The sequence below is a fragment of the Patella vulgata genome, chromosome 9 (genome assembly GCF_932274485.2).
Source record: "Patella vulgata chromosome 9, xgPatVulg1.2, whole genome shotgun sequence".
Lineage (NCBI taxonomy): Eukaryota > Metazoa > Mollusca > Gastropoda > Patellidae > Patella > Patella vulgata.
This window is the reverse complement of record NC_065887.2, coordinates 1882482-1893290: the sequence shown is the minus strand read 5'-3', so window position 1 is coordinate 1893290 and position 10809 is coordinate 1882482. Positions and strand designations below refer to the sequence as shown.

General features: G+C 38.9%; 1 protein-coding gene across 1 annotated transcript; it reads right to left on the bottom strand.

Annotated features, from left to right (window-relative positions):
- Positions 1 to 1722: 1722 nt before the first annotated feature.
- On the bottom strand, positions 1723 to 5543 carry LOC126831625 (calmodulin-like protein 5). Its single transcript, XM_050562206.2, has 4 exons — positions 5275 to 5543; positions 2984 to 3078; positions 2647 to 2798; positions 1723 to 2300 (listed from the first exon to the last, which is right to left on the bottom strand). The coding sequence occupies exons 1-4, from the start codon at positions 5422 to 5424 to the stop codon at positions 2026 to 2028; spliced, it is 672 nt and encodes a 223-aa protein (XP_050418163.2). The 5' UTR covers positions 5425 to 5543; the 3' UTR covers positions 1723 to 2025.
- Positions 5544 to 10809: the final 5266 nt, after the last annotated feature.

Sequence of the window (10809 nt, the reverse complement as noted above, 5' to 3'; positions counted from 1 at the left end):
TTATAGTACTTATACTTTTATTCAGCATCAGTCTTTGGAGGTCGACCAGCTGCATGGCAGAGGCCCCTGGACTGCTGCCCTTAAACTTATACCTTAATTCAGTCCCGGAAATGAAAGTACAGATTATGTAATATTTGATGTTTTATTGTAAATATATTATAACGTCTATCTGTGATATCTATTAGTATTATTATTATGTATATAAATATATTATAACATCTATTATTAATATACAAACATGAAAATAATAATTAGTTTTTATTATTGGGTAATAATGAGAGACCAAACTCGAGTCCTCTTGGATAATTCAAACTGTGAACCACGGTGAATCAGTGAGTAAGACTTTGGCTCGCTAACCTGCTGACCCAATGTTCGATCCCGGTTTTTGCGATGATTCTCTCTTGTCAGTGGTGTAGGATGGAGGGTCTCGGGGTCTGGCAAGGGACAATGTATAGTTGTTGGGATGGGCTTATAAAGCAAGGTCCTGTGGAAATTGATATAATAGTAGGCCATAGCGCCTTTTTCTAGGCAAAATGTCCCTCATAGCACCCTGTATGGTGTATGTCAGATTACATGGTCATGTGACTGAATACAGAATTACATACAGGCCCGTAACCCTAAAAAAAATAGATATGCATTGTCCGTCAATATTACAGCACCCCCAAGAACACTTCCCGCCCCCCTCGTTGCTCTGAGCTAGTTACGGCCCTGATTACATACTGGTCCCCTTTGGTCATGTGATAGATTAAATACTAGTCCCCTTGGTCATGTGATAGATTACACACTAGTCCCCTTGGTCATGTGGTAGATCTAATCCAGGTCATCTTTAAGTAAAAGTCACAGTCTTCAAATTGACCAAAACTCCTATAGCTGAAACGTGACAGAAATATTTGTTGAGTGATCTGAAATAGGAAAGTAACGTCTGGATAAGTATATCAACACAAATGGTTTTAAATCCATACTGAGCCTAGTATTCATAGATATTTACTTTATACCCAGCCTTTGTCATCCTCCCAGGCAGCAGGGGTTGGGTTGAGGCTCCGATTTATGCCCTGTGTTTTTGCCCGCGTTTCGGTTTTTGTATCTCCTGTGTGTTTGCAGTCTCTTCGGTTTACCAAATGGGTAGATTTCGATGGGGTAATCATCGCTGTTATAAGATTCTGATCTCCATCACATCATAACCATATTGTTCAAACATACAGTAACTCAGATATGATAACAAACCTGACTTGGGCTTATTCCTCGGAGAGAAGACCCCCCCCCCCCCCCTCCCCAAAAAAAAGGACAATAAAAAAAGCCGAGATGAGCCGGGTTTATTAACTACCTTCAGTAATAGAGATCCCAGGTGGAAACATCGTTCAGGAATAAGCAGTTGGAACAATATATCGGTAAGTATGAAGATGTGACAGTCAAAAATCATTGCTTCATAAATACCAGAGAAGCCTAGTCGAAACGTTGCAGTAATTGTATTCCAAAGAATTGTGACCTGTGTATTGTTTGGAATCGTTTAGCACCCAATTAGGAAGCATAGTTTAATACGTGTCCCGGAACAACATACATTGGTGTCATCATATTGGCTGAACAAACTTTAAGGAGAATTTAAAATTAAAAAGATCTTTATTAACATAGTAAGACAAAATAATATAAGTTAAAAATAAATTAAAGATAGTTTAAATAGAATAAAATAATATCTAATACAATTTTACAACAATTAAATAAATATTGATCAAAATACAGGTAACCATAGTTACAAATTACCTTTACAAAATTACCTGGTTTTAATTTCCTTTATAAATTCGAAATTATAAACAATACTTAAATATAAAATTGTGTGTTCATAGAATTTTAATAACTTGTAATATTTCGGCGAGTTTTATGTTTAGGAATCATTTTTTAAAATGTCCAAATTTGTCATTTCATTCTTTTTCAACTTTTTTTCTAATATTTACTACCAAAAGATTACATTCACGTATTTGAAAAGAATTCATCCTTTATCGTTTAAAAATATGACAGAACATTTTTAATTTAAGGTTTTTCGGTTGTATACAAAGTAATAAATTCATCATAATTTATTTTATCTGTTCCCTTATTTTTACTGAAGTGAATGAGAAGAGGAGAGATTTTCTTCGCCTTCAAATTTAACTCCGAGTCGGCAGCGATACTGTCGATGATTTCCTGTTTGGATAAGAATCCGCTGTTGTCTTTGTCGATCTTTTTAAAGACCTCTCTCATGTGGGCGCTAGCAGCCTCGATACCGAACACGTGTAGAAATTCGTCAAAGCTGATTTTCTTGTCTTTATCTGCAACAAATAAAATAGTATTATGTATCTGTCTAGTCGTTCGGATGGGAAGAAAAACCGAGGTCCCGTAAATACATTGGCGTGCACGTAAAAGATTCCTTGGCAGTTTGAATTCGATATAAGAGTAGGCCATAGTGCCGCTGCCCGGGTAAAATTTCCCTCATAGCACACTATATGGCATAAGCCCGTCTTCATTAGCCCCGTTCGGAGCAGCACAGTAGGACGTTAAACCCCATTTAATTTCATGTCTTCATCAGCCTAGTCGGTGTAAAACAATAGGATCTTAACAATGTCGTAATATCGGGATCCTGGCAAAACCTCTCGCTCGATAAATATACTTTCTCACCTGTAACTTGGAAAATGAGAAGATCAGCCAGCTTTTCAGCCGAGACATCTAACCCAGGCAGCGTCTTGACAGCATCAATAATTTCTCTTTTGGTTAGAAATCCACTATTGTCTGTATCCATCATTTTAAAAGCACGTCGCAAAGACATCTCCCTGGGGAAATAAAATATTTTCAATTTTAATTAAAAGTGTGATAGAGTATAACTCTACATGTACATACAACATTAATTGTGAAATATTATATTTTATTATTAATACACACGTTAATTCGTTAAAGACGTTAATCAAACGATATGTCTAAAAGGGTATTATAGTGGAGTCATGAAATGAAAACTTACTGCATTTCTATCTTGGGTAGTTCTTTAACAGAAGCTTGAAATTCCTGTTTAGATATTTTCTTATCTCCATCGGTATCAAGATTCTTGAATATCAACTAGTAAAATATAAAAATATATATGTGTATCAAATGGGAAAATATACAAACATGAAATATAGAAACTATAAACACATAGAATATACAAACATAGAATATACAAACACAGAATATACAAACACAGAATATACAAACATATAATATACAAACACAGAATATACAAACATAGAATATACAAACATAGAATATACAAACATAGAAATCTAGTCCGGGCAAAATTCTTCTACCTTGCATTGCACATGTAATCACAGACAAAGACATTTACCATTATGTTAGTCTCAAAATAACAGAAGTATTGTGTGACGAGGCATTAAACCCCCTACTCTATGCAGAGGGGTTGTTTTCCCTATTAAATGTAGATTTATCCATGTGTTTACATATCAGTCTGTTTAAATCTCAGGTAACTGGGCAGGTACCCGGGAAGGTAAACGGCCAGGTAACCGGCCAGGTAAATGGGTAGGTAACTGGACAGGTAAATGGTCAGGTAAATGGCCAGGTAAACGGACAGGTAAATGACCAGGTAACCGGTCATGGTAACTGGGCAGATAAATGGTCAGGTAATCGACCAGGTAAATGGTCACTGGTCAGGTAAATGGTCAGGTAAATAGACAGGTAAATGGTAATATCATTATGGTTAAACTATATGTATGTAGGAGGAAGAGTAGATATAGAATATATAAGTATACAGCGGTCGAGTAGTACACATATATATATATATATATCAGATTACATCGTGTTTTCGCTACTGTTAGTTCTTCTAACCTTGGTTCTATTATAAACATACTGTAACACAGCAAGTCAGAATAATCTGTCCTATTAATCGGACAGGGTTGAATACATATCTTAATTAAGAAATTTCAACAGTTTCAGCTACGGTACTTAAAATATTTTTGAATAATGCCCATTTGGTGTTGTACCGTTGTTCTTTTTTTTTTTTTTTGGGGGGGGGGGGGCGGTGTTATTAACTATTATTAAGCCTATGGTCGTCATTTAAGGGATTGTTAATCTCTTGCGAGATACAACGGGTAAATATTGCCGAATCTCTAAAAGGAATATAGTTCGAAAAATTTACAAAGATATGCTGAAATAAGAATTTGTCAACATTGGCAATTTTGCCCGGACAGCGGCACTACGGTCTACTCTTATTTCGAATTCCAACGCCAGGCCTCCACGTCCGGCATCAAAGACAAGAGGGAACCACGTCGGAAATCCCGATGTACTTTCTAGGTTAAGACCGGGCTCGAACAATAAGGGGCCTCCTGGTCACCGAGTCAACGTCTTACTCAACGAACCACCGCTGCCCCCTGTCCATAACAGTACCCTCGTAAAAACCCGCTGTGTGGTGCGCGACACGCCCCTGGCTGGAATGGCGGACAGAGCCACGTAGAACAAAATATAAACAAACCCGTCAAAATAAACAAATACTACATAACGATACAATTCATCAAAGGTGCCAAATAAATTTTACTTATAAAGTTAAATGTTTATTAATAATATCAGGTGGCCAAAAGAGGTTAACAAAATACTATGAGGCTTACTTCCAGTTCTGTTCATTCTGGGGCCACGGTGGCTAAGTGGGTAAGACACTGGCTAGCTAGCATGGAGGTCGTGGCTTCGCTCCCCTCCCGGTGTTGGCCGAGATAGTGCATCGAGATAGTTTCCCCTTGTCACTGGTGCAGGACGGGGAGGCGGGGTGGGGGGCTGACAATCGTTGGGATGTGACGAAACACTGAGGCCCCGTGTACACTCTCTCTCTCTCTCTCTCTCTGTAGTCTTTATGTTGTCGCTGAGAGAAAAGATATAGTGAGTAAAGCCAGAAGAATGTTTGATATTGTATTTTGGCCTAACTGATGATGATATCTCGAAATACATCGTTGTAACCTTGAATAAAATTTTATTCCCCAAAAAGTCAGATGTGTTTTTAACATATATTGTTCTGATGACGCCAAATCTTGCGAAACGCAAATTATGATGAAGGTCCAGTAAAGTCGCTGCTGTGGTAATATCGTTTCTTTGGGCGTAGACCGCAACAAAGAAATAAATGAGTTGTGTTTTAAAAATACGGGGCAAGATAATATAGTTTATGAATGAGACAAATCTAGCGAAACGAAAATTATGACGATCGAAAGTCCAGTAAAATCGCTGCCTTGTCAATATCCAACAAAGGAATGAGTGAGTATGATTCACGTGCGTTACCTTGACAGTCTCTGCATCTCCATTGAATCCAGATTTAATTAAAACTTGTTCCACTTCACACAAACTTAAACTGCCATTTTTATCGGCATCCACCTCATCAAACTGCAGTCCAAACTTCTCCCATTGGAGTTGAGCCCAGTCACCGGCCATTTTAAAGAATTGTGTTGGAAATTATTCACGTCTGCTTCACGGTAGCAAAATGGCGTTATGTTTAACAACACTGCCAAAAGAGAAAATTACATTAAGAAAGAACCTCGATCTGGGTTCCTAGTTTTGATGAGTCAAGGTATATTTAGCTGGAGTCTACACCTGGTAATCTTTAACTTGGCTGTAACCATGAGAATTATTTTATGTTTTCAGGATCGAGTTTCAGAGAGAGTATAATTACATTAACATTCCTTATGAATGTTATGGCGGCGCTCGTGTTGTTTTTTTTATTTAAAATTTATAAATAAATAAACTCGATGCGGCATTATGAATATCTGGCAAGGAAAACCGCCTAGTCGTTGGGATGGTATGAAAAATCGTTTTTATGTATAAATAATAAACACGATGCTGCATTGTGAATATGTGACAAGGAAACCCGCCCCCCCCACCCACACACCCACCCACACACTCACGCACGTAAAGAACCTTTAATAGAACTCAACGAAGACAAAATGGAAACGCCATTGCCAGGGTAAAAATGTCCCTCGTAGCACCTTCTATGACGTATACCTGTCTTCATTAGCCCGGTTGATGCAATTTGGTCGGGTAACCATTGCTCTCATAGCACACTACATGACTTATACCAGTCTTCATTAACTCGGTTCGTGCAGTTTCATTTCATTTGTTGGGTCCTAATCATCGACAAGGGCGGTTTTTTTGGTCTTGTTGCAATATTTAGGGATATTTATACATAGGCGTACGGGGAAATTTTTGACTGGGGGGGGGGGGGGCGGTGGTGGTTGGTGCCCAAAAAATGTAGTTAGGTTCTTAGTATATTACATAATAATAAGAAATTCGCTGTTAAATTGGACACATTCAAGAACACAATATTTTTTTATACAACTTTTACAAAGTACAATTGTGTGCCCAAATATTCCCAGCATTTGGTGCCCAAAATGGGGGGGGGGGGGCGGCCGGCCCCCAGCCCCCCCCCCAAAGCTCGTACGCCTATGTATTTATATACTAAAGAACGCGTTGGTTGGTCATTGTCGGTGATTAAGAGAATCGGACAGGTAAATGTTAGAATGTTTTGTATCTGATCAGGTGTGAGACGATGTCGATATAAACAGGTAATTGACAGGAGATAATCTGCTTTATATTATCCACGATAACATGTGGTTTAATTACAAACTAATTAACTGGATAAATAAACCCAGAGAGAGAGAGAGAGAGAGAGGGGGAGATAGGGAGAGAGAGAGAAGGAGAGAGTGAGAAGGGAGAGAGAGGGAGAGAGAGCGATAGGGAGAGAGAGAGAGATAGGGAGAGAGAGAGATAGGGAGAGAGAGAGAGAGGGGAGAGAGAGAGGGAGAGGGAGAGAGAGGGGAGAGAGAGAGAGGGAGAGAGAGAGAGGGAGAAGAAGAGAGAGAGAGGGGGGAGAGAGAGAACGAGAGAGAGGGGGAGGGAGAAGGAGAGATGAGGGGATGTTAACGTCTACCGGACACAAACTAGGTCATTCGGGACTAACATATGGTTCAATTTTAATTCAATGATTCGCTTGCGCCTAGATATTTTTTTAGCAGTGGGTGAAACCCGGAGGACGAGGCTGTACAGGCGACTCCTTGTCACGAACAAGAGTGGGATCGGAACTGCGCCACCTTGATTCAATACCCCCTCCCCCTCTCCTCAACATAAGTTTAAAAAATGAATTAATGTATAGTAAGAAAAAAGAAAAAAAGTGTACTCAGTCATCATCACCAGATTCGAAATATTATCGCTGCAATCGTATTTTGTCCCACTGACGAAAAGTAGGATGGATCATGTGATCACTTGATCTGCGTATGGGGGGGGGGGGCGAATGGTTAGCACGTGCGCGCTGTATCATAAGGTCTGTCATTGAGTCAACTGGCGTGGTTTCGATTCCCCGGTTGTACGTGACAAGGGGTAGGGTCGCCTGTTCAACCTCGTGGATTTTTTCCGGGTACTCCGGTTTCCTCCCACTGCTAAAGACCCCTTCACCTCTACATGAAATACAATTGAACCATATGTTAGTCCCAAAATGACCTAGTTTGTGTCGAGTGGACGTTACCCCCCACCCTCTCTCTCTCTCTCCCTCTCTCTCCCTCTCGTCCTCGCTCTATCTGCGTATATATTCGAGTATAGAAGGGGAAAGTGCCGCCACACCGGGGTGTTCCCACTTTGCCGGCAGGCTTTGATGTCAAATTTTGCCGCTAATCCAGGGTTAATCCTAGAAAAATGGGGTTATAAACTATAGTCCATATCTTTTTTAAGAATAAAACTGTATGAATTTTAACAAATTTAACTTTTATTAAATAACATTAAATAATTTACACATATAAAAATGTGTTGATTTTAACAGATTTAACATTTATTAAATAACATTAACTAATTTACACATATATGGTGGACTATGGTTGTCATAGCAAATACACATTATTTTCATGAAATTTTAATATTTTTATTTATTTTTTATTTAATTCTTTTTTTATTCATTTCACATATAAATATAGGAAATATTTGTTCCATACTGATTTACAATTAAAGTGCCATTTAATAACTGTGTTTTCAAGTTGTCGATATTTCTTAAAATAAATATAATTTCGACACAGATCGACCATCTATTTATATTAATATAGTGAATTGAATTCATGTTTGAAGGCATAACGCCGGCATGGACTGTGTTCAAAATGTCATTCATTAGTTGGTTAATAAATTTTGTTAAGAGGGATTTTAAGAGCTCTTTAACGCTGAACACTAGTGAACAGTTCTTGAGTGACTACTTTTAAACAGAGTATAGTTTTAAGGTCAATTAAAGGATTAACAGTCTGCCGGCATAGTGGGAACACACCGCCACACCCTCACCTGTCCCCGGCATGCCAAGCCAAAGTCCAAGGTTTAGATCTGGATTTTAGGTTCTAAGACTAAAATTGATCAACAATCATCATAATAGGTTAATTTGTAATTAAATCAACAACTATCCACCTGACCAGGTAATTAAATCAAGTAATTAGTGAATGGATTATGATTTCTGTGTTAGTTCAGGTGTGATCATCAACACCCACCAGACGGTTCCTTCTCCTCCCATCTCCTTCTCGGCCCAAGGAGCGTCACCACTGGCAATCACAGATTTTAATTGTTAAAAAGTTTTAAAGAATTTTTTTTTTTTTTTTAACTATGAAGAACTTAGGAACAGATTTTAAGGAAATAATCGCACAGATTTTAATTTGTAAATAATCCACAGGTCCAGCTATGTGGTTTGTACGGCGAGAACTTCGCTTTTACACATCAAACAAGCGGATTCTTTTTCCCGACGTTTTGTTTCTATCCGGATTCGACTAACAACTTTCTACTACTAGCAGGCTAATAATAGGCGGATCGGGTGCCGAATTGAGGAAACCAAACATCGATCAGTTGGACCTCTTGTTTTAACCTGCCTTTATTATGACGAAGGGAGACAGCGAAATTTAAATTTGTCTTTTCTTTTTATATTTTACCCAATTTTTTCATTACTCTTTCATATGTAAATAACTTTATTAAATCAACCTGTCCATAATGTCACGTACAATGTATTGGGCGTTACATTTTTAAGAAAAATATCATCGACACTCATTTAACCACTCTATCTCCCACGGGTGCGATCATCAACAGGCCCTCTACCCCCTCCCCCCACTCCTTGTTGGCCCCGCAGGTGCCATCACAGATCAGTGAGAAAGCGTGCTTAAGCACAGCACAAGTGTCTTCTCGACCTACACAGGTATTCCGACCTGTGTACAGATTGGCGTGCACGTAAAAGATCCCTTGACAGTTGGAATTCGATATTGGAGTAGGCCGTACTGCCCCTGTCCGGGAAAAGTTTCCCTCATAGCACACTGTATGGGCCAGACGACCCTATTCCTTGTCACACACGTGACTCAATAATAGACCTTATGATCCAAAGTGTACACAAAGGACCAATCGACCACCCCAACCCCCTGCGGACCATCTTTTGTCACGTAGTATTCGACGGGACAGGGGAAGGAGGAGGTGACATTATACCTCCAATAATTACTTGAAATTAAACGAAATGGGATTTGACGACCTACTTTTTTGCACCAACCGGACTGATGCAGACAGATACAGACCATTCGAACAACCAACCCCCTCCCACGTATATGCTTGAGCTCGAAACTACGTCACTTGACTCAATTACAGACCCTATGATCTAACGTGTACGCAATAGACCATTCTACCACCACCGCCTCTCAAATAGCAGAACCTCAGGTGTGATATACACACTACCTTTAAATCTGTCGTTGATTAATAAACTAATCGCGGTAATTATCGCATTATACAGGTAAAAAATAAACTCGACTGCTGAGATCTATTATCATCCAATTATTAAACACTTTCCATCTAAATTACTATAATCATATTTAAACCAGATAGCCATTGGTCATCTCCATCCTACAGCTAATACATAAAGATTCACATCCAGATTGTAAAATCATTTCCTAATAAACCGGAAGAAGTTTCAGCTCTCCCAGGTCCTGCCTGTGATATCGCTTTGGTGGAAGCAGAGGCTAATATAGAGGAAAAGGCTTCAGCGCTCCCAGGTCTTGCCTGCGATATTACTTGGTGGAAGCAAACGTGAATATACGGGGAAGAGGCTTCGACTCTACCAGGTCTTGCATCACTTTTGTGGAAAAAGACGCTAATATTCAGGAAAAGGCGTCAACTCTCCTGGTCTTGCCTGCGATATCGCTTTTGTGAAAGCAGATGCTAATAAACAGGAAAAGGTCTTGCCGCCAAGGAACTAAAGTAGTATTGTATCATGTAATTAATACGTGTTTTAAATGAGAGAAGCTGTTGGTCTCATCCTTCCTATTTATTTCAAGTAATAGATATATGATAGTGGACTGGACAGTGATTAACATCCAACTCAACATTCTAATCATCAGGTAGATAAAGTCATTATCGAACTCTGTTTGATGCCAAGGCAGTGATTGGACTCTATATAGCTCGAGTTTTCCGGAAAAATTAAAATCTACTTCCGAAATTCTCATCCAAAAGCGACAACAACTGAACAGAAAACCGGAAACAGGAATTCATCACTGTTCGCCAAGCTTGAGAGTAACGATACAAAATGTTTTGGTAAAGAGGGCGATTAACTCTTCAAGTCATTTTGAAATATTCCCGTCATCTACAAATTGAAAGGTAAGTTAAAAATAATTACACCTTTTATCTTGTCACACGTTACAATATCTGAGAGGTGCACGTTACAAAAATATCTGATGGGTGCACGTTGCAAAAATATCTGTCGGTGCAGAACAGTAGGACGTTAAACCCTATTTTATTTCATTTCACAATTCCTGATTTTGCATATGTAAACTA